Genomic DNA, 24,665 nt, shown 5'->3' with positions numbered 1-24,665 from the left:
CCGCGGCGGTGCCCCCCCTCGCCCCCCGCCCAAGGGGCTTCCTTCCTCCCCGGCCCCCCGCACCCCGCCCCGGCGCCCCGGGCTTGGGCCCGGCCCCCCCGAGACCGGGGCGGCCGCAGCCCGGGGCGGGGGCGGGGGCAGGCCCGCAGAGGCAGGCCCCCCCCCCGCCCCGCGCCGCAGGGCCGGGGGCCGAGCCTGCGTGACGCCGCCCGGCACTGATTTGCTGGGGCCGCCCGCCCGGCCCTTCCCAAACTGCGGGAGCGCCGCGCCGCCCACAGCCCCGCCGGGCAGCAGCGCCGGGCAGCGAGCGGGCGGCAGCGCGGGCAGCACCGGACAGCGCCGGCAGCCCCGCGGGCGGCAGCGCGGGCAGCACCGGACAGCGCCGGGCAGGTAGGCACCGCCCCGGGCAGCCCCGCCGCCGCGCTGCCCCGCTCCGCCCCGCGGCGCCGCCGACCGGGCGGCCCCGGGGGCGGCGGCGCGACCCTGCGGGCTGCCGCCCCCGCCCCGCGGGAAGGGCCCCGCCGGCCGGGCGGCGGCGGCCGGGAGGGGGCACGCCGCCGGGGCCGCGCGTCTGCCGCCGGGAGGGCGCGGGGCGGGGGGGTCCGCAGCCCCCGGGCGGGGCGGCGGGGCCGCGGGAGCCTCTCGCCCCTGCCCGGGCGGCGCCCGGCGGCGGGACGCTCTGCCCGCCCCTGGCCCCCGGGGAGAGGCGGGTTCCAGAGGGCGGCGGTCGCCGAGGGAGGCGCGCTCAATTTTTTCGCGTCGGTACCGGTGCCCCCCCCCCCCGAGGATCGGGACTGCGGCATTCCTCCGTGGGCACGCCTGTGCGCACGCACGCGCCCGCCAGCCTCGCCCCGCGCCTCCGGCTCCCACGCGCTGCCACACGCGTGCCCGCTCCCTGCAAGGGGGGCAGCCGGCGCCCCGACCCCTCCCGCCCCTCGCGGGGCCCGGGCAGAGGCGTCTCATCTGCCTCGCTCTTTCTGCGTACCCCGGGAGCCCCCACGCACCCCCCTTTTGCTGGCAGCTGTCCCCGAGCACAGCCAGGTTCCTGGGGCTCTTGCTTTCTCTCAGCCCATCAGTCTGGCTCTCTTCTTCCCCGACACCCCCCCCCCCACCACCACCACCATCCCCACAGCCCGTTTGTCACCCTTAGCTTGTCCCGGCGGTGGGCACAGAGGTACCACCGTGGCGTGGCCCCGAGCGCGTGGTAGAGACCATGCCAGAAAGCTTTGCTCTGCAAGGGCTGGAGTCGCTCTAACTACCGCCCTCGTGAGTGCCGTCCCTACGCAAAGCCCTTGGGATCGTGCAGGAGCGAGAGTTACCTGGCTAGCTCTGCTCCCAGCACCACTGTCAGGAGGAGAGGAGGGGTACAAGGGATCCAAGGGCTCGTGAACCCAGAGCCTAGAAGATCTGAGTAGATCTTAGGCACATAGATGGGAGGCAGCCCCCCTCTCTGGGAGCTTATTTGCGCTGATTTTCTGGAGGAAAGCCTGGCTGTGACCTAGATGGTGTCCCAGGACATTCGAAGAGGAGTGGGTCGGAGCTGAGAAATGACAAAGCAAGGGACAGGGGCCAGTTTCTAGGAACCCAGAGGAGACTCGGGTAGTCTCTTCCATCATGCCTTTGCCCCCACTTGCAACCTCTTCTTTGTCAAGACCAAACAGAAGGGAATTTTTTGTGCTGGCCAGGGTTTGGGGTTGCGGATATAGAGACCTTTCACAGCTTCAGAGTGAGCAAATGGTTTTGGTATTTCCTCCTAGAATGTTACATGAAAGACCCAAAAAATGCTAAAAAAAAAAATCCAGCTGGCTGCGGTGCAGGCAGTTCCTAGCTCTTCCCTGGATGCTTAGCCAGGCTCAGAGGGAGCAAAGTGGGGGTCTGCTGTCCGCTCTGCCAGCCTGGAGTCCCAAAGGGGTGGTAATTCACCTCCCCCTCTTGGACCTGGCCTCACATCCCCAGCCTGGAGGACCTGCTGCAGGGCGCTCGGTGTGTCCTTCAGCCCCGGCATCTGCTTTGCTGCTCCCCCACCCTCTCCCTCCATTCCGCATGTCTGCGGCTGGATTCCCCATGCGGCTGCTTGGCTGGGCTGCAAACCTTTAATTGATTCCTCTCAGCTGGATTGGACTGTCAGCAGCCCTGGGGTTTTGACAGCATATCCACGCGCCCCTTACCCACGCAGACCAGGAGGCAGCCTGAAGAGAGGCGGGCACTGGGCCAGGGACCCAGAGGGTGGGCTCTGCCACCCCAAAACCCTTCCACCCTGTGGCCGGGCAGGCTCGGCTCAGCCCCTGGAGGCTTGGTGCCGTCTTTCGGCAGTCTTGGCTCCCTGTCCAGCTGCCATGTCCCTCCTTCTCGCTGCTCTTGGCCCCTTTCCCTCACTGCATCGCAATGAGTCATCTTTGCTGAGCTCACCCGCTGGAGCCGCAGGAGGGCTGGCAGGCCTGGCGCCCGCCGGCGCCAAGGGAGGGTCCCTCACCTGGCAGCACGTTCGTCGTGAGCTGCAGCCCTCTGGCCGTGATATGCAAGCACCAGGGCGCATCCTGATTTCTCCTGCCCATTCCTTGACCGGACACCCGGCCTGGGCACGGGCAGAAGGAGGGGAGGGCAGCGCACGCAGGCCTCGCTGCAGGCAGCTGCAGGTCTGTGCCACGCTCATTGAATGTCTGGCATGGGGGATCCAGACAAGGAAAAGAGAGCGTGGCTGGCATTGCCTGGGGATATGGAAAGGTGATGCCGGCCAGACACACAGTGCCCGATTCCCTAGCTCATTGCAGGGCCAGCCGGTCCCTGTGCAGTGGACCAGACATCATGATGAGGAGCAGGCTATAGAGCATTGTTTGTGCAGAAGAGGCAGCCTGCCCACCTGTGCCATGTGTGCCCATGTCTGCACCACCGAGTGCCCAAACCTGTGTGCCGGGGCAATGGCCAGACTAACCGCCTCTCTCTCTCCCTGCCCAGGCTCCCCTCACAGTGACAGCCACCGCCGGGCACCTCAGCGGAGAGATGAACCCCACCGTCGGCATCGCTGTCATCCTGACAGGTACAGCCGGCAGACGCACATCCCCTCCTTGCTCTCCAGCGAGCCCAGCCCAGAGCAGCTGGGCAAGGGCCGGGAGGCTGCATGGGCATCCCCGGTGCTCGCCGTTCCCTGTCCAACCCCTGCTTGCCTCTCCCAGTCCTCCAGGCCGCCCACTGCCAGATGATCAAGGACCTGAGTGCCTGCCTGCTGGGCCAGAGCCTCCGGGTGGACTGCCGTTATGAGAACAAAACCAGCAACCCCCTGACCTACGAGTTCAGCATCACCAAGGACAACAGGAAGCACGTCATCCACAGCACCATCAGCGTCTCTGAGAACATCTACCGGAGCCGAGCCAACGTCACCATGCACAAGAACCTGGTGTGCCTCCACCTGCAGAGCTTCACCACCAGCGATGAGGGTGTCTACATGTGTGAGCTGAAGGCAACCAATGACTACACCGGCAACCAGATAAAGAACATCACTGTCATCAAAGGTGAGACAGGCCTCAGCCCCTCCTTCCCACCTGCTCCTTGGCTTGGCAAGGCCAGCAGAGAAAACCACAACCCCCTATGGCGTCCGCAAACCCTCCCTGAGCTTCATAAATGTTTCCCAACCCTTACATGCCCTTCCTACTGCAAGCAGAGCAGTCAGTCCCACAGATGGCCTCACTCTGCCCCACCTCAGACTGCTTACCCCTGCCTCTCTTGGGCCTCGCCTCAGGCACATTGCCCAGGTGTTCTCCCATAGGTGATGCTTCATAGTCAGTCCCAGCAGAGGGGACAAGTCTGCTGGTGAAGGACTGAAGAGGTATGTGGTCCGGAGTGGGAGCGTAGTGGGGATTTTCCACTCTTAGGTCCCGCAGGAGCAGTCCTCCAGTTGCGGAGCCCTTTGTCTTACCTGGTGCCCATCCCCTTGTCACCTCAGTCAGGCACGGGCAGGGTTATGCTTCCCAGGGTCTCTGTGCCCCAAAAAGCTTTGCCGCTACATGGGCACAAGGTGGGAGGGGAAACAGGAAAGGGGCCAGGATGGGACTTGCTGCATTTCTGTGGCAGAGAAAAGGCAAGAAGCTGAGTCCCAGGACCCCTTACAACACCCAGCCTGATTCCTGTTCCTGGGGGGTTTCATTGTGACTCTTCTCTCCCTCCCCATTCTCTGTCCTCACAGACAAACTGGAGAAATGCGCCGGCTTCAGCCTCTTGATCCAGAACACTTCGTGGCTCCTGCTGCTTCTCCTTTCCTTGCCTCTCCTGCAAGCCGTGGACTTCGTGTCCCTGTGAGAGGAAAAGCACGCACGCACGCACACACACACGCACGCACACACCGAGTACCCCAGGAAACCCACCTCCCCCGCCAGAACGCAGCCCTTGGAAAGAGAAGCTGAACCATTTGGAACAAGTGAAACCTCTCTCTGTGTTATCTCTATATAGCCGTATATCTAACGCTAACCACCGTCCTGTGCTGAGACCTGCCATCACATGCACACATGCCCTGCTCCGAAGCATGGTGGCTCCGCTAGGCAGCGTTGCTTCTCCTATCGCACCTCCCCGCTCAGTAGGCTGGCTGGTTTGCTCCTGCTGGGAGCACTGGAGCCTCAGCCCCACGCAGCCCACTTCTCCTGTCCCTTTAACTTTTGGGGTTTGCCTGTTCTCAACTGGGGAAAGACAGCTGGACTGGCAGGTAAGAGAGAGAGATGATGCGAGAGCGTGCAGATGGGTCCCTGTTGTGCTGGGTGCTGTGCCCACAGCCCCCGGAGGAGACGAGGCTGCCAGCATCCCCAACCTGCCTTGCCCGCTAGCCAGGTGACTTACTGATTTCTCAGCCTGCTCCTCTTGCCCTGAGTCACACTGAGCTGCCACGAGTGGGAGGGGGCACGAGGTGAGTCCTGTCTCAGAGCAAGCAGGGAAGAGACAGAGGGAGCAGGGGAGGTGCGGGATGCTGAGTCTGGCCGGGCTAGGAGGAGAGAGGGGAGCAGGTCTGGGGGACACCCATCAAATGCCCCTGCCTCCTTAGGGCTCTTTTGGGGCCCTGGGAGGGGGTTCACTGCAAACGTGCTTTGGCAACAAGTTTTTCCTAATCTGTTTTTTACAGCTAAGCTGGAAGTGAGGCCTCCTCCAGACATCGTCTGGTACCTTTGGGCTGCCTGAGCCCGAGACACCACTTGCCCTCCCCGGGGACCAGCCCTTAGCTGTGACGAGAGAATTGCTGCCAGCACCCGCTCGCAGTGGAGGCAAGCAGAGCCTCTCTGAGCTAGCCACAGCCCTGCCTTTGCCTTTGCTCCCCTCCCCGAGGCCCCCGGAGCTGGATCCAGGCAGGCTGGTGGGGAGGGGGCTCCGCTATGGGAGCATGACCCCAAGGTCTCCGCAGGGACTCCTCTGCACCGTCACCCTGTCTTCCCTGAGGGAACATCTGGGGGCCTCGATCCTTCCTCACGGCACACATCCCAGTGCCTGGCCCTGGGTAGGCTCAGCAGCCTTCCTCCAGCACAGTCTTCCTCCAGTCCCACCATGCCGCTGGGAGGAACCCATGTGCCCCCTCCCTTCTCATTCCTCCCTTTCAGCATTTCCCTGTCTCCATTTAAGAGCAGAAAAGGGCCTAAGGGCAGCCCAGCTCTTGGCTACCCAGGACGTTCCCAGGAGTCAGCGAGAGCGGAGAGAGGGACGCAGAGCACAAACCACATCCGCCAGCCCAGGCCTGCCCCGATGCCCCACGGGACCCCGAGGAGCTGGTGGGCTGCTGCCACGGCCTCCCCGAAACCTGACAGTTCCTGAGCAAGGAGCAGCCCAGCCGGCCATGGGGAGAGAGACCGGAGGTCTGGCTCTGCTGCACCGTCACCCAGGGAAGGACACGGGGGCAGGGGAAGATGCAGGCAGGAGCATCCGGGTCCATGGGGTGAACCCCAGCCCCGCTGAGCTACCCGTGCAGCCTGGGCTGTGCCACCACGGCTGAGAGCATTTCACAGCAGCTGCTGCCCACTCCTTGCCCTTCTCCAGACACCGCGAGCTGCCTCCTATACCCATGCCCACCCCTGCCTGCTTGCTTGCTGTCTAGTGCTGCTGAGGCCATATCTGAGGTCTGGCTGCGCCCAGCTCCCTGGGCTTGCTGGTGAGTGCCGGGGCAGGCGCAGAGCCCAGACGGCAGAGCGCGGTTGCGTCTCGAGTCTCATTTTTTTGTGAGCATTTGTAGTTGTTTCCACAGCTTGTTGTAAAAGAAATTCTGTTAAGGGGGAAAAAAAAGAACCCTATGAAAAGCAACAACAAAAAAAACTATCCTCCAGGAGTGTTCCTCTGTCTGCACAATAAAACCCTAGGTTGTGTGTTGGAGCCACGGCCACCCGTGTGTGCGGCGGCGGGGCAAGGGGCCATGGCAGGGCTGGGCTCCAGCCTGCAGTGAGGGCAGGGGCAGCCTGTGCCCTCAGCCTCCCAGCTGGGGGGACACCTTTCTTGGGCAGCCTCCACTGTGCCTCCCCCCAGGCCTCCGGCAGCCCAAGCCCTGCAGAGAGAAGCAGGCAGGGGCAAGACTTGCCTTCCTGGGGGAGGGTGACCCCCTCCTGCCCACCTGGAGCATGGACCCCGGCACCTAGGCCCTTTGCCCCCATCCCATCCCTATCCCCCCTGCTCCGTCCTGGAGGCCCCCCCCTCACCCCATTGTGAGCTCAGGGCCAGGGCTGCCCACCGGGCCGGCAGGGAGGCAAAGCAGGGTAGGTACGAGCGGGCACCCCGGGGCTGGTCCTGGCCCAGCCATCCTCCAGGGAGGGAATTGCCGGGGCTGGCAGCGTGTGTGGGAGCGGGGCTGGGTGTGCACACACGTCCCAAAGCTCCTGGCCCCAGGGTGGTGCGCCTGTCATGCCAGGGTCTTGCCTGCGTGCCCATGCCTGCACGCTGCCTGTGGGGCTGCCAAGGGCCCCCGCATCCTCTAGAGCAGCCAGAGCAGCCATGTACTGCTCCCTGCCCAGGGTCAAGATGCCGCCTTGGGAGCCGGGGACCGTGGGGCACGCTCACCCTCAGGTTTGGGAGCAGGGCCCTGCCACCACCCCCTAACACCGCTGGTGACCCCGTAGCAGCCTCCCAGAGTGACGCCCAGACGCGGCCCTCCCTGTTTAAGGGCTGGAGCAAGGCAGGAGGGAGAAAAATGCCACCATAATTGCAACCCTCCTAATTATCCTCGGCAGGTGCTCACTGAGTCATGGCCGCCCAGGTGCTGGCGTACCACGAGGCCGTGCCGCCCTGGGCGGGTCAGGCATCGGGGAGTGGTGCCGGGCAGGTGCGCTGGTGTCCTCGCGGAGCCATGAGGGGTGGGTGCTCCTGTGCCTGCACCACCATGCTGGCTGCTCCGTGCCCACCTTTGCTGCAGGCTTAGGGGGCTCTTCTCCCTACAGCTTGCCCCAAGGGGGGCAAAACCCAGACCACCTCCTCCCCCCACCTTGATGCTCTGCTCCAGACCTTACTGGCAGTCACAGGCACCCCCTTTTTCTGCCTCCCTGACCCCCACACCAAGTTGTGTCCTACCCCGCTCCCTCTCTTAACCCTCCATCCATCCTTTCCCTCCTGGACCTCCATCTCCCTCCCCAAATCTCTCCCCTCCCCACACTTACCCTCAGTCATCCTTCTTCATTCCCACAGCCCCCCCTGCCTCTGCAGCCTCCCCTCCCAGCACCCCCTTGCTGTGGGCCACCAGCCCTCTTGGGTTCATGTCCCCTTTAAGCCTCCCCGAAGCTGGAATGCGAGAGGAGCATTTCAGCGCCCTGTGAGGTCAGATAAAGACACTATATTTATCTAGCTGGTAACCTGAGCCGTGAATTTCTGCAGTGGTGTTTTTACGCGGCCCCACAGCCCTCCTGCTCGGCCCCCTCTGGCCATTGCGTCCGCTCCCTGCAGGGTGGAGGAGCTGAGCTGTGGGGTGGCCTGTCCGCTGCAAAGGGCTCGGGTGCTGCCAGCCCCTCCGCATCGCTCACTCTCCTCCAGCCCCAGGGGAAGCGCCTCGAGGAGGCAGGATTGGCTCCCCACGCTCAGTCCTGCCGGCATCACCCCATGACCAGCCGCTCGCCCCCCGCAGTGCTGGCCTCGTGTCCCTGACCAGCCACCGGCTGCCTGCCCTGCCGAGCCGCATGCAGGTAAGTGGAGAGGGTGCCGCGGGGACGCCGGCCCCGGGGAGGGGGCTGCGGTGTCAGAGACTCAGAGGCGCCGGCAAAACTGCCCCCCTCTTCCTTCGGCTGGGTAAAACCACGGGGGAGAGGTTTGCAGTCTCTACATCTCCAGAGAGCAGGTTCAGAGTTCACACGCGAAAACTTGGCAGCTCCCCACCAGCAAGCTGCAGTCCCCGGCACCCTCCTCGTCCCCCAGCATGGGCAGAGCCGTGTGCCCAGGCACTTCCCTGCAGTCCCTTCTTTTTTTCCATCCGCAGACCTCAAAGCAATAACATGCCCTGGGTCTTACATCAAGGTTCCCCATGGGTTTGGGGTTTTACTGCCTGGGGGGTGGCCCAGGAGCGGTGAGTAGCAGGTTCTGCAGCCAAGTGGGTATGTGTCAGCAGCACAGAGCGAGTGCAGGGCGATGACTCCCGGCCAGCACATGTGGCGTGAGTTTGGAAGGTTCTCGGGCCCAGTGACTAGTAGGGGAAGGGCCCTGGCCAGGCTGGCCCCAGCTGCACGCGTCACCTTGGGCAGGTCCCGTCGCTCTGGGGTGTGCGAGCGGTGGGGGGGCAGAGCTGGAGCCAGGGCGGCTTCTCCCTGAGTGCTGGAGCCGGGCTTCAAGAAGGGCTGCCGGCAGCGCGCCAGGGCACTGGGGTCTCTATCTGCTGACCGAGGACACCTCTTGGTGATTCCGGCCCCTTGCAGGGACCAAACACTTTGCAGCATATTCCCCCCAGGGCTGCTTGGGGCCACCCTTCCTAGAGGGAAATGCAGATACCCAAAGGGATCCCTTGCCTTGTCCCCCTCAGGGAATGGGCAGGAGGCTGTCCCACCCCTCCGGCACTGTCAGGTGGACACGGAGCCCCTCCGCTCCAAACCGCTTGCAGGCTGGAGCAGGCAAGGTGCTTCATACAGGGTCCCCCTTCTGCCTAAGCCATTGAGGAGGGCTGGGAGCTCCCACGTAACCTCCAGGCTGGGACATTGTGTCTCAGGGGACAGGGGACACAGCTCCAAGCCTGCGTAAGCAAGAAGCAGCTGTGCCATAACACCTTGGATGGAGCCAGTGCTGTGTAAGCTGAGCCCGCTCTGGGGCTCCACGGCCGCTGAGGGGGACAGCTGCCACCGGGCCACAGGCAGGAGGGCTCCGGCAGAGGACAGTGGCTGAAGGAGCAGGCTCTCTGCTCCTCTGCCTCCAGGGTGAAGGGTCTGCCTCCCAGCTTTGGGCTGAGCTTCCCATCGGGAAGGCTGCTGGAGCTAGAGGCCAGGGCAGCACTCCCCAGCAGCCCAAGCAGCCCCATGGTGCCCCAGCTCCTGGGTCCCTGGCGCTGGCTGCTGCCTGGCCACGTGATGGTGGACCGGACATTCCTGTGCCTCAGCTTCCCCTGACACCCCGGGAGGATGATGAGGGAGCAGGAGGCCTGACTCAGCCATGCCAGCCCCAGGGCTTTGCCAGGCAGCAGGAAAGCTCAGCACTATTATGGGCAGGGAGGGGCCAGGCAGGCCAGGAAGCGATGGGAGGAACCGGGGTTTTCTCACACCCCTTCAGCTCCTCTGGCTCCTGGCACGCTCCGCTCTCCCGCAGCCCTGGGGTCCGCTCTGATGTGACATGGGGACTTCGCAGCGCTTGCGGTCCTAGCAGATGCGGCAGTCTGTGGTAAGACCTCTCTTCCCACACCGCCAATGGGTTAGCTGCTGGGGGGGGGGGGCAGGTTCCCCCTCCCGGGCCCCACATCCCTCCATCGGCTCCCCCACATCCCCAGGGCACCTGTTGCCCTATCCTGCTGCCAGAAAGCACCTGCTGCCCTCCCGCTCCCGAGCCAGCAGCTCTCCCGGGGGCAGAGGCACCCTGCGCACACCCACAGGGAGCCGCCGCTGGTGCTGGCGGTGGCATGGCACAGTGGGAGGGCACGGGCACCGCTGGCAGTGGGCGATGGCACAGGGTGCCATTGGAGAGCACAGGCACCGCCGGCAGCGGGTGACGGTATGGGACTGTCCCGGCACTGAGGCGCCTGTCCCGAGCCCAGATCACCTCTGCTGGCTAGGGGGTTGGGGAGCAGGGGCAGCCCAGAGAGGGTCCCTGTGCCAGGCTGCTCTGTGTCCCAGCAAGGCAGGCAGCCAGGCCTGTGCTCCCTGGGAGCTGAGGGGCTCCGTTGCTCTCACTCCGGCGCCTGTAGGAGTTGCCAGTCCCTTGGCCGGGGTCCCACATCCCTCCGAGCAAAATTCCCCCCTGTGCATGTCAAATCCCGGCTGGCAGAACCACTCCTGGGCCCTCCCAGTGCTGGTGAGGGCGGCCACAGCCTAGCCGGGAAGAGCCGGGTGTTTTGTGGAGCCCTTGCCTGGGAGCAGATTATTCACCCCTCAGCCTCCGTTCCCAAACAGGTCTGTGCGCTCCACCTTGCTCTTGCTTGTAAATGGTTTCCTCTCCACTGTGGGATGGTTGTTCCCTGGGCAATAACAACAGCAACTGGGATGCAGCCGGCTGGCTGGAAAGCTGGGCTGCCGGCCAGGAGGCCATGGTGGCTGGATGGTGCTTCTCACCACCGTCTCCTAACAGCAGTCCCAGGGCATTTCCACGCTGGGGTTAGATGGGCAGGGGTGGCTGGGGGAGTTGACACCGCAGCCATCTCACCCCCCACCCCAGGGTCTGTGGAGCCAAGGGGGCTTGTCCCCGCGATGCAGGGCTCCCTTCCGCCACTCTGGTTTCATGGGGATCACTTTCGGCTACCTGCCATGGAAAATGCAGGGCACACACACTGTGGCTGCAGCAGGGAGGCTCAGGGTGGCTCCCGTGCCCAGGGTGACACTTGCAGAGGAGTGCTGCTGGCTCCCCCGGGCCGGGGGTCCCACTGGGGGCAGGCATGCCCAGGGACTCCTGTGCTCTGGGAGGAGCCTGGGTCCCCCCAAGGGTCAGGCAGGGAGTCATGCTGTGGTAGCTCCTCTTGCCGGGGATCCAGTGCCCGTCCCCAAGCCTGGATGCGCCCTGTGTGCTGCCGGGGCTGGGCCAGGCACCGTCTTGGTCACCTCCTGGCTTGGAGCTGGGCCAGAGCCCGCCCCAGCTGGGCTGGGAAAAGCCTTTGAATCAGGGTCATCTCCCGGGTGACTGGAGACTCTCGGAGCCACATGAGCCACTGTCCTGCCAGGGAAGGGACGCCAGGCACCCGGGGAGCTGAGCGCCAGCAACGCCAGAACAGAGGAGCTCGGCTGGGGTCCTGCCCACCCCGGTGCCAGCCACAGCCCCAGGACAGGTAGGGGACGAGCCATCAGCCTGCCAGCGTGGGTACCGAGAGCAAACTTTCCTCCAGCTCTGGACAGCCCGCGTTTGCAGGCTCTGGAGGCTGCTGGCTGCCACGCTGCCCTGTCCTGGCTCTGGGCTGGCTCCGCGCATGCTCTGGGCGCCTCTGTCCCTGTCCCCCATATGCTTCTCTCCTGCCCCGTGCAGGTGCCATGGGGCAGAAGCCACCAGCTCCCTGTGGGGACCGAGTGCTGGGCTGTCGCCCACCCCTACAGGCTGGCTCTGCCTGGCTGGCAGGGGCACAGCAGCCGGCCTCACCAGGAGGACTCGACATCGGCTTGAATTACTGATGGGAGGCTAGCAGGGCGCAGCCACGGCAGGGAGACAGGCAGGCTGCTTGGGTGGCCAGGCCCCTGCAATGAGGGGATCCCTGGCTGCCCCCCCAGTCACCCAAGGCCCCTGGGTGGTCGTGGCTGCACCGAGGTCTTCACCCACTCCCTGGTGCCGGGCACCAAGCGGGGAGCAGGGATAGACGGCAAGGACTCCTGCGCTGACTTCCTGACCTTGCCTCAGTTTCCCTCTCAGCCAAACGGGGTGTGTGTTAGCAGCGAGCTGGAAATGCCAGCCCCCTGCCAAGCCCCGGTGCTTGCTCTGAATAACCAGGGGAAGGTGCTGGGCTGGATGGATCAGTCCATCCCGCCTGCCTATCTCAGCCAGCGTTGGGCCTAAGGATCATGACTGACCAGGCAACTGCCTCCCATCTGGAGGAGGCACTGGGGACACCTCTCCAGCCCCAAGAGTGGGACATCCATGGCACGGTGTGGCAGGGATACTGAGGCTGGGGCAGAGGTGACCGCTGCAGTCCCTTGGCTTTGGTGACTGTGGGTGCTGGGATGCTGGGTGCCGCTGGCTGCGCCCCAGGGCTCCCTTCTGTGGTACGAGGTGCCCGAAGGCACATGGGTGGCAGTGCCAGCTGGGCCCTGCTGTCCCAGGCTCTCCAGGAGGGCTGGCAGGTGGCAGGAGCCATGGCCACACTGCAGCCCACAGCCCCCCCTGCACTCTTCATCCCCTGGGTTCCCGCTGTTGCCTGCCCACCCCTCCCAGGGTCTCCCCTGGCCAGGCGAGGCAGGAGCCAGCGAGCTACCAGGTGGGTGCTGCTGGTGGGCGCCCCGTTGTGCTGACCATGGCCCATGGAAGCTGACCCCTGGGCTCTTCTTTTGCAGTCGATGCCTCCAGGAGAACCCACTGAGCCCCAGCCTCCAGCATGTCCCAGCTCTCCTCCACCCTGAAGCGGTACGTTGACTCGTCCCGCTATGCCGAGACCACCTACAGCAAGGTGCCCAGCGGCTACAGCTCCTACACCTCCTATGGATCCACCTTGGCCACATCCTATGCGGACAGTGACAAAATCGGCTTCAAAACCAGCTACCTGGCCTCCCCCCGGTACCATCACAGGGGGCTGTCCCCAACCAGTGGCTATGACAGCAGCCGGCTGCCCCTGTACCCCGACTCCAGCATCCGCCTGAGCTCCACGTACACCCACACCCAGCCCCGGCCGGCCGGTGGCAGGCTGAGTGGGGGGGTGTGCTACACCTTCGCAGGGGCCCCCAGCAGCCCCCCAGGCTACCTGCCCACCACAGCGCCACTCAGCCGACGCAGATCCATCAGCCACTCAGACCTGGCACGGGAGTTTTCGGGGCTGCACACCTCAGACAGCATCTACGCGCCCACCCCCAGCCCCCTCAGCACCCAGGGCCGCCAGGAGCTCGGCGCCCTGCAGGGTCTCTACCAGGCTGCCGCACGCTCCGACTACGTCCGCAGCTACCTGGAGAGCTACGGGAGGAAAAGCAGCCATGGCAGCCTCCCCACGGGCCCCCTCAGCCCCTCACAGGCTGCCCTCGGCTCTGCCCTGTCACCCTCGGGCACCCGCTGCACCAGCCAGCCCTGCGAGAGGAATGATGGCTACTGTGACATGCCCACCCGGGATCCCACGGTACGTGGCGCCTGCTGGGGGCGGGGGACAAAGCTGTGCTGCGGTGGGAAATGTGGTCCGTGTCCGCTTGTGCTGAGCCAGGGAGCCCGAGGGGTAGCTTCGTGCCTCAGTTTCTGCATCTGTGCCATGCAGGGCTGCTGCTGACCCTTTGAGCTGCCCTTGCTGGCACAGCAGTCCTGGACCAGAGCTGCTGAGACAGCTGTGTGTGGGCAGGCGGGTGTCCTCTGAGGGGCTGTGCTCCTCACTGCCTGCACCGCTGGAAGCCCAGCTCATGGGGCTCCCCACAGGTGCCTTGCGGCTAAGGGTGCCCATGTGCTGGCAGGAGTGTATGCGCTGCACCCTTCTGCATGTGTGTGTGACAGCGGGTATGGCACACGCAGGCAAACTCACACCCCCGTGCATGCAAACCTGCACAGCTGCACACCATGCACTGTGTCCCCACACAGCTGACTGTGCCCACACCCCCTGCCCTCTGCTCCCTCCCGGCCCCGGCCCTGTGCGGGGCCGAAGAGGGTTTCCTGCTGCCTCATCCCAGCTAGAGAAGGTGACATGACCGGGCTGGGCACTCGCCCTGCTGGAGACACCCAGCTGGGAAGGCAGGTTTGGCTGGTGCTGGCTCTAGCACAGTGACTCGGTGCCCAGCTGCCAGGTTTTTCACTGGTGCCCTGTGATGCCTGATCCCTGGCACAGTCTGTTGCTGCCATCTTGGGGCCCTGTGCCCCAGCCCCCAGCACGGCCCGTGGCAGCCAGGGAAGCAGCAGTTTCTCCATGGCAGCAGCTGCTCTGTACAGCATTGCACATGGTGGCAGGCACTCAGTGCCCCAGGTATCAATCGGTGCTGCACCTTCCCCAGAGCCTCAGCCCAGGCCGGGAGCAGGCATCACACACGCAGCCTGGCTCGGGCGCACAGGGGAGCAGCCTGGTAATTTTCCACTCAGGTTTCCTTCCAAGATCTGGTCAGGCTCTGCTCGCGTTGTCTCCCGCTCTCTTTCCAGTCAGCCTTCATTCACACCCGTGGTGGAGGCTGGTCTGCCCTGGTGCAGGGTCTGACCTGCCCTTTGCTTCCCTGCAGCTCTATCCCACCATCATCTGCCAAACAGGGAGGATAAGGGCTGGGGGATTCTTTTCTACTTCCCTGCAAGCAGGAGAGGAAGCTCTTTCCTTTTCCAGCCAGTACCCCCACATCCCTCCCTGTGCCCAAGGGCCTGGGAAAAGTGCTGTGGGAGCAGCCTAGTGGTCTGGCCCATGCCCTTGGGCTGCAGAGGCACAGCCGGAGGCATGGGGTAGGGAGGAGAGGTGGACGCTCCTGCCCACCACATGCCTGCAGCTGGGGCTCAGTGGGAAAGGTCTCCCCGCTGTGCCTCTGGAGCCACCCGTCCCATTCCTGGCAGGGCTGGCTCCCCTCTTCCCTCTCCCTGGCACTCACCCGGATTTTAAACACCCACCTGAGCCCCCGGGCACGAAAGCAGGGGCAATGGAGGGGGTGCGGCATCACAGCCCACTGCCAGCATCTCGCCTGCCCCTTCCCCAGCGCCCACCACCCCAGAACGAGCTGCACCACATGCAGTGCCAGCAGTACCCTGCCCTGGTGTGGGACCCCTGTGCCCAACCTGCCTGGTCCCTGGCCCCCAGCGCTGGGGTGAGGGAGCAGGTTGGGGGGCCGGGGCGAGTGGAGGAGCTAGCAGTGCTGTGGAAGGGAATTCCTGCCTCCCCCTCCCACGCCAGGCCCTGGTGGGGGGGACCAAGGGGGGACTCAGCAGCTGCCGCCAGCCACTGGCATTCACTAAAGCCCTCGCCACCACTGCTAGTGCAGGGGTCCCCACCCCCAGATGCCCACACACCGCCCCGATGTGGGTGCCAGCCTGCTGCCATGGGATGGCCATGGGGCAGCAGGGGCTGCACTACTCCCAAACCGCAGCCTTGTGGTCTGCATGCAAACACAACCTGGGGGCTTTCCAGCCAGGGCTGATGGGCGGCAAAGGTGAGCAGGGCTTGGCAGCTGGCACAGGGTGCTGGGGTGGGCACCCGTGCCAGGGCAGGTGGGGAGGCTGGATCGGTGACACTGGCTTAGGTTTCCTTGGTGCTTTGATGGGCACACTTGCTATTTTCCACTCCTGTGCTTTTTTTCCTCCCTTTCCCAAGCCGGGAAGCAAATGTACCAATCGCAAAACAGACTTGGGCACCTGCGGTCATGCCAGGTGCCGGAAACAAGTGCATGTTGCAGCCCCGGCGCTGCCATCGGTTCTGCCCCATTACCCAGCCCCGAGGGCAGTGCCAGCAGCACCCGCTCCCGCCAGAGCCAGGGCATGGCGGGGCTGGCTCAGTGCCTCCTCCCATCCCTTCTTCCCCAGCAGCCTCCTGCCTCTGCACCACACAAACCACCATCCAGAGGAGTTTGCAGCCAGGAGGCCAGGGTGCCCACATTTGTTCCTACCCACACCATCACTTTGTGCCTCAGTTTACCATTCCGCAGGGCAAAGGGAGGCACGTGCAGCTGCAGTGAGTGGCCGTGCCTGCCGAGCCACCGGCTCCGCACAGGGCCATGCTGGCTCCTGGGAAGGGCAGGCTGGCGGGGGGCAGGACCAGAGCTGTGCCGCCCCATTAACCACCCTGGGTGAACATAGGGTCAGAAGGCCAGAGCCACCCACAAAATCGCCAGCAGCTCTCCACAGTCCCATCCTGAGCAGCTGACGTCTCTGGCCTGCAGCCAGTCCTGGCCTTGCCTGCCTTCACAGTGCCAACCAGGCCTGTGGCAACCTCTGCCCATGCCAGAAGGTCACTGCTGCAGAGGGGACAGCTGAAGGCAGGGAGCTGGCTCTGAGTGATGCCATCCCGCCGGGGCTCCCCTTCTCTCTCCTGCTCCAGCCTTGCCCTGAGAGCGTGCGTGCCGCTCTGGCTGGAGGGAAATTTGGTCCTTGGCCCAAGGCACCCGATGTCACCAGGGCACGAGGTTCAGCACAGGATGTGGCTGAACGCCACCCCTCTTGCCGTGGAACCGGCTCTGCCGGCACGGTGCATCCCCAGGGAGAGTGCTGCACCAGCACCCTGCACAGTGCTTGGGGCAGGCTGTGCACCGGGGCAAATCCTGCCCTGAGGCCACCCACTGGGCTGCAGGGCAGTGTGGCGGGAGCCCTGGCTGGCGTGCGCAGCACTGGTGCAGCAGTACACGCACCGGGGAGCTGTGCCATGGCTCCGGTGCCCAGGATGTGACCTGCAGGGGCTGTGGGAGCACGTTGCAGGGCATCCATGCCATCTGCGCGAGGCCAGTGGGGTGCGCACCCCCGTGTGCACGCTGTGTCCCTGCGTGTGTACGGTGTACACACCACGGTGTATGTGTATATATATACACACATGCACACACACGCAAGCGGGGATTACGACAAGCATCCTGTTGTGATGCAAAAAGCCCTGGCCCTGCAGATGAATAACACTGCAAGATGCCTCCTCAGATATTTTTGCTGGTGCCAAAAATAGTCTCCCTCCCTCCCTTCCCCCCCAGTCAGCCCCTCCACTGGCTGTGCCGAGCTCACGCTGCAGACAGGGGAGGCTGCATCTGCAGCAATTAGGATTCAAACAACAGCCACTGGCTCTGGCTGGGGGTATATTGGTGGGGGCTGGCATGGGAGGAAATAGCCTCTGCTTGTTGCCTCCAGCCCTTTCCATGAGGCTGGAAGCTCTGGCTGTCCTCGGAGCCTCCCGACAGCACTCCCTGCCTCGGTCGCCCATGGAAATTTCCCTGAGCAGGCGGGTAAGACACCTGGGCATGCACAGCAGTCACAAGCCTCCGTTGCTCGCCCTGCTGCGGTCAGAGGGGTGAAGCAGAGGGAGACGCAGGACTGGGACGCAGGACACCCGGGCTTCCTGCCAGCCTCCGCATCTGCCCTTGCTGCAGGAGAAGAGCCAGAGCCCTGCCTGCTCTGTGCCTCAGTTTACCCAGCACTCAGAAGGGAGACACCAGATGGGGTCTTTGCTCCATACAGGATCTGTGGGGAGTTTTTCCCCAGTGAAGGAAGCAAGGCACTGAAATACCCTCTGAGCTCAGTGCCAATGCATCCCCAAAAAGGGGGGTATGCACTGTCTGCTGTTGCTCAGTTCCCCCAAAATGGCACTGCCTGGGAGCCCAGCACTGGTCCTGAAGGAAAGGCACATGCCCGGGAGCCCCACAACTCTCTCAGACAGCCCTCAGCCGCTCTCTGGGTACAGGCACCCCGTGCACCCACATGCTGTGGGAGCGTCCCAGTTTTACGGAGCCAGTTTTGGCGAGTGACCCCCAGCTGGGGCAAACCCGCTCTCTGCCAAGTGTCCACCCAGCTCTCGGGCCAGCGCTGTGCTAGCAGCACAGCGCGCCCGGGGCCAGGGAGCCGGTCCCATCAGCCCTGGTCCCCAGGAGCCGGGAGCATGGGGGACCCCTGGGGGAGCAGGCGCTCCTCTGGCTGCCACCTTGCACTAAGTGCCCTATTGCCCCCGCGATGCCAGTGTGGTGCCGGTGTTGGGGGACGGGCACCCCGGAGTGCAGGGAGCATCGCTGCCGAGAACTGGCAGGCTGCAGCATGCCAGCACGGTGGAAGGGGTAGAGGGCTGCACCGGGGCGCTGCCCGCATCCTCCCCAGAGGCCCCACGGTGCCGGGGCCCTGCCGCTGCCATGGGCTTGGCGTGCCGGGAGCGTGGTCCACGGGCACAGCCGCCCCTCGCGGGCCCCCTTGGCTCACAGCTCAGCTGTACCACGCGGTGCAGCGGGGGCTGGCCGTCACGGAGCCCGGCTGCCTCTCCACCCATTTGATGTCAGAGCCGCTCAGGTGCCGTCAGCCCCAGAGCCGGCACCGGCTCCGGCACTGCACGCCTAAGCACGGCGGTGCTCCGGCGAGGCCGGGCGCCTGACCCTGTGCCCCAGGCCTCAGCTGGCCCGAGGCGAGGGGTGCCCATCTGGCACCCCCTGGCATCCCCCTATCCGCGGCTGGCCCTTGCTGTCTCGCCGTGCCTGCGAGGGCCATCATGAGGGACTCCTACACAGTGACGCTGCCCGAGGAGCCCCCCACGCTCCCCGACCTTCACAAGGACCTGCGTCCCCGCACCTCCATGCCAGGGTCCCTGCTGGTCTCCACCTTCGTCGGGCTCGTCCTCAACAAGACCAAGGTACGAGCCCCACGGCTGCCCACAGCCCCTGCCCTCCGGCTTGGGGGCAGAAAAGGGGGCGCGGGGAGGGGACGGCCCCTGCCCTTACTGGGGAGCATGGGGTACCCTGTGGCATCCCCCTTGCCGGAGGATGGGGTGCCTGGGTGTGGGTGCCCATCCCAGCTGGCCGTGGGGCCAGGGTGCCCCCGTGTCCTGCAGGAGGGGCAGGGAGCAGGTGAAAGCACATGTCAGGATGCCTGGGTCCCTCTCCCAGCCCTGCCCCTGTGGTGACCTTGGTCAAGTCCCCGTGCCCCAGCCTACCCACTGCAAGAAAGGGGCTCCTGGCCACGCTAGCCCCTTGACAGCGTCACCGTACTGAGCTTGGCTGTCCTCAGAGCCACAGTGCTGGGCAGGTCTCCCTGCACGGCAGGGGCAGGGGGCAGGGAGGGCAGGGTCTGGGCACTTACGTAAGTCTGGCTGCTCCGGCTCTCCTGCTGCCAGGCACTTGGCATGCAGACCCAGATGGGGCAGGACAGTGCAGTTCTTGTCCCCTGTCCCCCGTCCCCCTCCTGCAGTGCAGCCTCGGGGACTCCCCAGCCACTGCCGCGTGAGCCAGCTCTCCTTCGCGGCCTCTGAGCAGCACCGTGTCCTAGATAAAGCCCCAGACCGGTGAGGGGAATTAGCTGGAGTTGAGTTACCCAGGGGAGGGAAAACCAGGGGGGGAAATAAGACGTCGGTGCACACAGGCTTGTGCCACGGTATGGGGACACCTGGTGGGCCCCCCACCCCAGCCCCAGCCCTCCCCTGGGGTTGTTCCAGCCTCTGGGAGGGCAGCCCAGGTCCTGGCCTGGCCAGACAGTGGACGAATGCCAGGTCCGTGGGGAGGTTTGCACCCACATTGGCGGGACACTCCGGTCCCTCCTGGCACACAGTGGAAGCTGCCGAACCAGGGCAACTGGATGAGCAACGAGCAGCAAGCCCTCGGGGGGTCAGCCCCTTCAAGGGATGTAGACTGTTGGGACACAGACCCACCTCTCCTGCTGCCTGCTTGGCCCCGTCTGCTCAGGGACCAGAGCCAGGCCAGCTCCTCCAGCCGCGGTGTGGCACTGGCCTGCCACAGCCTGCTGGCACCCCTTGCCTGGCTGAGCCTGTCCCCTGGCCTGGGAGTCCCCACCCGGGGATAAGTGGTGGGGTTGCCTTGCACTTTTGCACAGCCACCCCCCCCAGCACTGAGTGCCGTGGCCGGCCACGGCTGGGGACACCCCTGTGCGCTGGGCACTGAGGGGACACTGCCATGGCACACAGGGTACCCAGTCGGTCCGGCAGAGCCGCATGCACCCGCACAGGGTGGCCAAGCCCCGGCTGGTGCTGGTCCCCCCTGCGGTGGGTGATGCCTGCACCGTCGCTAAGGAGCACGTGTAACTGGATCTGGGTTATTTTTGGCTGCTGTCAGGGCTGGGTGCTCAGCACCTCCCACACGCACACCAGCTGCTGCTATTTTGGAGCTGCTGGGCCCCCTCCCCTCCTCTCCTCCTCCCCCTCCTCATGCCTGCGGTGGGTAGCTGGGGTGTTTGCCTGAGGATCCTTAAAACCTGGTCAGGCTGGGGAGGCACGGTCAGCAGTCTGACCCCGCAAGTCCTGTCGGCCCCCCACCCTGCTCCGGGCATGGCTCCAGGGAGGTTCGCCCCACCGCTACCCTCTACGCCAGGCTCGCATGCAGAGCTGGGAGCAGGACCCTTGGGCTCCCACCACTCGTCCACACCAGTACCCAGTCCCCCATGCTGGGAGAGGTGTGGGCAACCCTGTGGCTCCCCAGACCCCTCCGCGCTCTCGGTCTCTCTAGCAAAGAGTGGCGATGCCTCCTGGCCCCAGCACCCAGTTGCCCATGCCCATCTCTGCTTGGCGTGAGCCTGCCCGGCTCAGGGAGCACCTGGGGCCCTGGAAGATCCCCATGGCACAGGTGCAGCACAGCCAGGCCAGCGAGCGGTTGGGAGGGCACCGCTGGGTGTGCAGCCCCGTTTCCTGGGCTGACTGCCGCAGGGCTGGGCTTGCACTTTCCCAGGTGGACTTCATTCTGCAAAACAGCTGTACCAAAGTCTGGGCTGCGCTGATGCAGGGTGTCCTGGAGGGGATACCCAGTGTGGACAAGGTGGGCAGCGGCGGGGCACTGTGCACCTCCTGCAGCCATGGGGCAGGCATGGGGCACTGCCACCCCCCAGCTTCCTGGGGCACCAGGCTGGCAAGGGGAGGCAGCAGGGGTGACTGGCCTGGCCTGCAGCCCAGGGCATGGGGCAGCAGTGTCGCCAGGCAGGGAGAACTTTGAGCCCTGTGCGTTGTCCTGGGCCAGGGAGCCGAGCAGCAGCAGCCAGGCAAGCGGGATGGGGCAGGCCAGCCGTGGCTTCCTGCCAGGTCCTCGGCCACGGTCCTGCGTGCAACCGGTGCAGAGAGCCGCTGCGGTGCTGGCTCTGCCCATGATGCCCACAGGGGGATGGGGCCTCTGCTTGCACTTGAGGGTCTGCTCCACGTGGATGACCATGGCACCATGGCCTCACTGGGCTGCCCACAGGCACGGCCAGCCTGTGCCAGGCACTGTCTCAGCCCTGTTCCCTCTCTCTGCAGAGCTCCAAGGCGGTGCAGGGGCTGACCGGCCTGCGAAACCTCGGCAATACGGTGAGTGCTTACCCAGGCACCTGGCTGCGCAGCCCCAGCTCACACCGTGCTCTTCTGTGGGCACATCTGTGGGGCAGTGGGGAGCCCTGTCCCTTCACCTTGCCCCCAGCACCCACACTCTTGCCCCTGCACCCTGCTCCCGACGGTGCTGGCTGAGGAAGGGGTTCCCGTGCTCTGCACTGCTTCATCCCTATCCTCTGCCCACCCGCCCCAGGTGTCCCCCTGCCACCGCCTGCCTCCCTCTGCCTCCCGTTGCCATGGTTTTCTCTTCTGCCTCCCCCAGTGCTTCATGAACTCCATCCTGCAGTGCCTGAGCAACACCAAGGAGCTGCGGGATTACTGCCTGCAGAACCAGTACCTGCGGGACCTCAACAACAACAGCCGTATGCGCACCGCCCTCATGTCAGGTAACCGTCAGTCACCGGCCCCTGGCTGTGCACCCTGTGGGGCTTCCCTGCAGCACGTCCCTGCAGCACGTCCTTTCTCCCCTGGGCCACCCCATGTCCTGGGGGACCCCCACCCAGAATTTTGTGCTTCTCCCCAGCCTGGCTGGGGCAGGCACTGTGCTGTGGGTGCCCAGCCAGTGGGAGGATTGGGTCCTCTCTCCAGAGGGGCCGGGGCCAGCCACGGGGACTCCGGAGTGGGGTGCTGAGCTGTCCCCTGGAGGGCACAGCAGTGCCATGCCGCCAGGGCTGGCCGAGGCCAGCTGTGCTGCTGACCTGCCTCTCTGCCTGCAGAGTTTGCGAAGCTGATTCAGCTGCTCTGGACCTCGTCCCCCAACGACAGCGTGAGCCCCTCCGAGTTCAAGACGCAGATCCAGAGATATGCCCCCCGCTTCGTTGGCTACAAGTAAGGGGTGTCAGTGCGAGGGTGGCAGGGGGGAGCTGAGCCCCTGCCACCGCTCACTGGCCATGCCCCGTGTCTTGCAGCCAGCAGGATGCACAGGAGTTCCTGCGGTTCCTCCTCGACGGGCTACACAGCGAGGTGAACCGTGTGCTGGTTCGGCCACGGGCCAGCACGGACACCCTGGACCACCTCCCGTAAGTGCTGGCTGGGGCAGAGGCAGTGGACGAGCCCCACGGACAAGCTTGCTGCCTGCAAGCCTGGCCCAGGGACAGTGACCACGCGGGTCCCTCTGGGCTGGGTCACGGGGGCCGGCGTCCCCCAGGCCACACTCAGTACTGCTCTGTCTCCCCATCTCTTGCAGTGACGACGAGAAGAGCCGCCAGATGTGGAGGAGGTACCAGGAGAGGGAGGACAGCCGCATTGGCGGTGAGCAGGGCTGTGGGAAGAGGAGGGCAGGGCTGGGCTGAGAGCGGGGCTGGGAACCAGGGATCTCACCCTGCTTTGTCCCATCCCCACCAGACCTCTTTGTTGGGCAGCTGAAGAGTTCGCTGACCTGCAGCGAGTGTGGCTACTGCTCCACAGCCTTCGACCCCTTCTGGGACTTGTCCCTGCCCATCCCCAAGGTAAGGGGTCCCCACCAACCCCTGGTCCCCTGCCCCGCACACCCTGTCCCTGACCCGCACTGTGCTCCCACAGAAAGGCTATGGGGAGGTGACCCTCATGGACTGCCTACGGCTCTTCACCAAAGAGGATGTGCTGGATGGGGACGAGAAACCGGTACGGGGCATGGGGCACGGTGACAGGTGGGCTTGCCTTGGTGCAGGCTGGGCCCCTTTCCCTCCATGCCTGTGTTGCCAGGGCTGTGGGCTTGGTGCCCAGTGGGGCTGGCCTCTGCCCTCACCCTCCTGCTCGTGCTGTTTGTCTCCCACAGACATGTTGTCGCTGCAAAGCCAGGACGAGGTGCACAAAGAAATTCAGCATCCAGAAGTTCCCCAAGATCCTGGTGCTTCGTATCCTTCAGGCGGAGAGACGGGGCCAGGGGGTGCTGGTGGGGGGGCAGGCAGTTCTTCACAGGCTCCCCTTTGTCCCTCAGCTCCTTGACATGTCCCCCCAGACCTGAAGCGCTTCTCAGAGGCCAGGATACGAACGAGCAAGCTCACCACCTTCGTCAACTTCCAGCTGAAGGACCTGGACCTCCGGGAGTTTGCCTCACAGAGCTGCAGTGAGTGACGGGCCCTGTGTGGCTCCAGCCAAGCCCCAGGCTCCCGGTGGCTCCCAGCTGGGTCCCTCATGCCCCCCAGGGTGCTGCAGCCTGTGGTGGGTGGCAGAGGCACAGGGGGTGGGAGCCACAGACATCCAGGGTGCCGGTCCCTCCCAGCCCCAGCTCCATGCTGGCGTGTTGGGGGGCAGCAGGGCAGCAGCTGGCACGGCTGAGCACCGCCCTTGCTCCCCTCAGACCACGCCGTTTACAACCTCTACGCCGTCTCCAACCACTCGGGCACCACCATGGGGGGACACTACACCGCCTACTGCAAGAGCCCTGTCTCCAGCGAGTGGCACAGTTTCAACGACTCCCGGTGAGACTGCGCGTGGGACAGGGGCGGCTGCAGGGTCGGGGCAAGCGGGGTCCCCCTGCCCAGGACATCCCGGTGCCTCATCCCCATTGCTCACAGCACATATCCCCATCTCCGCAGTGTTACCCCAATGTCATCCAGCCACGTCCGCAGCAGTGATGCCTACCTGCTCTTCTACGAGCTGGCCAGCCCGTCCTCCCGCATGTAGCCAGCCCTGCCTCCCTGGGGACCCCTGCACCACTGCTCAGAACTGGCCCCTCCAGGTTTCGGCCATTTGCCCCCCGGGTGCAAGAGGGAGGTGAAGAGGAGAGACCCTGAGGTGGCTGCAGCGGGAGGCTAGAGGCGGCCAGGAGCAGACCCCAGGCAAGGACACCCCAGCTCCGAACTGAGGAGGGCAGCCTGCGGCAGGGCAGGGCCCAGGCAGCTCAGGCGCCTCCTGGTCGCTGGCATTTGGTTTTTACCTTGGGGTACGTTTTAGTTTCTTTCTTTTTTTTTTTTTTTTTTTTTTTGTTGGTGTGTAATAAAAATACTGAGCAAGGGACTCTGCGGGCATGGGGCTGCCTGCCCCATTGACTCAGCCAGGACCTCTGCTCCCCTGGGGGAGCACCCAGAGCTGGGGACCCAGGAGAGCTTCCCGCATCCCTCCTGGCCTCTTGGCACTCCCATTCTGCTTGGCTGTCCCAGAGGATTCGTGAACTGCTCCCGGCCTCCTCCCAGCACTTCTGAACCTCCTGGCAAAGGACCCCGGCCCTTCAGTTGCCTCCGTCTCGTCTCAGGCAGCACGTCCCCACTAGCTGCCCCATGCACACTCCTCAAAGCAGCCTGAGTTCAGGCCCAGACTCACGGACAGGAGGGAGGAAAACATTTTGTGGAATTTATATGTATTTATAGTGGACTTTGCTCAACCTGGAGCACCCCACCACTTCCTGGCTCTCCAGGGACTTGTGCCGGGGGATGCTTCGGGTAGGTTTTTACCTGCCTCCTCATACGACGGTGCCTTAAACCATTTAGGGGAGCGGGAGGCCATTGGGGTTGCACAGGAACGTTCGTCCTGCGGAGGAGAGGGAGGGGAGGACAGTGGCTTTCCGGGACCA

General features: G+C 64.8%; 2 protein-coding genes across 3 annotated transcripts; both read left to right on the top strand.

Annotated features, from left to right (window-relative positions):
- The first annotated feature begins 327 nt into the window (after nt 1-327).
- Nucleotides 328-4,461, top strand: THY1 (Thy-1 cell surface antigen). Its single transcript, XM_076358520.1, has 4 exons — nt 328-390; nt 2,956-3,037; nt 3,174-3,509; nt 4,181-4,461. Exons 2-4 carry the CDS (start codon nt 3,001-3,003, stop codon nt 4,291-4,293), a joined length of 486 nt encoding a protein of 161 aa, XP_076214635.1. The 5' UTR covers nt 328-390; nt 2,956-3,000; the 3' UTR covers nt 4,294-4,461.
- Nucleotides 4,462-7,835: 3,374 nt separating this feature from the next.
- USP2 (ubiquitin specific peptidase 2) lies at nt 7,836-23,901 on the top strand. Of its 2 annotated transcripts, XM_076358447.1 has the most exons (13): nt 7,836-8,126; nt 12,600-13,369; nt 21,101-21,151; nt 21,435-21,558; nt 21,889-22,000; nt 22,081-22,191; nt 22,359-22,423; nt 22,517-22,620; nt 22,694-22,774; nt 22,929-23,007; nt 23,112-23,219; nt 23,454-23,574; nt 23,692-23,901. In XM_076358447.1, the coding sequence occupies exons 2-13, from the start codon at nt 12,641-12,643 to the stop codon at nt 23,777-23,779; spliced, it is 1,773 nt and encodes a 590-aa protein (XP_076214562.1). In that variant the 5' UTR covers nt 7,836-8,126; nt 12,600-12,640; the 3' UTR covers nt 23,780-23,901. The 2 variants fall into 2 exon arrangements, with proteins under 2 accessions (XP_076214562.1, XP_076214564.1); XM_076358449.1 differs by lacking the exons at nt 7,836-8,126; nt 12,600-13,369 and adding an exon at nt 18,187-18,502.
- The last annotated feature ends 764 nt before the right edge of the window (nt 23,902-24,665 follow it).

The sequence above is a fragment of the Aptenodytes patagonicus genome, chromosome 23, assembly GCF_965638725.1.
Source record: "Aptenodytes patagonicus chromosome 23, bAptPat1.pri.cur, whole genome shotgun sequence".
Taxonomy (NCBI): domain Eukaryota; kingdom Metazoa; phylum Chordata; class Aves; order Sphenisciformes; family Spheniscidae; genus Aptenodytes; species Aptenodytes patagonicus.
The sequence above is the reverse complement of the archived record's forward strand: the minus strand, read 5'-3'. Positions and strand labels throughout refer to the sequence as shown.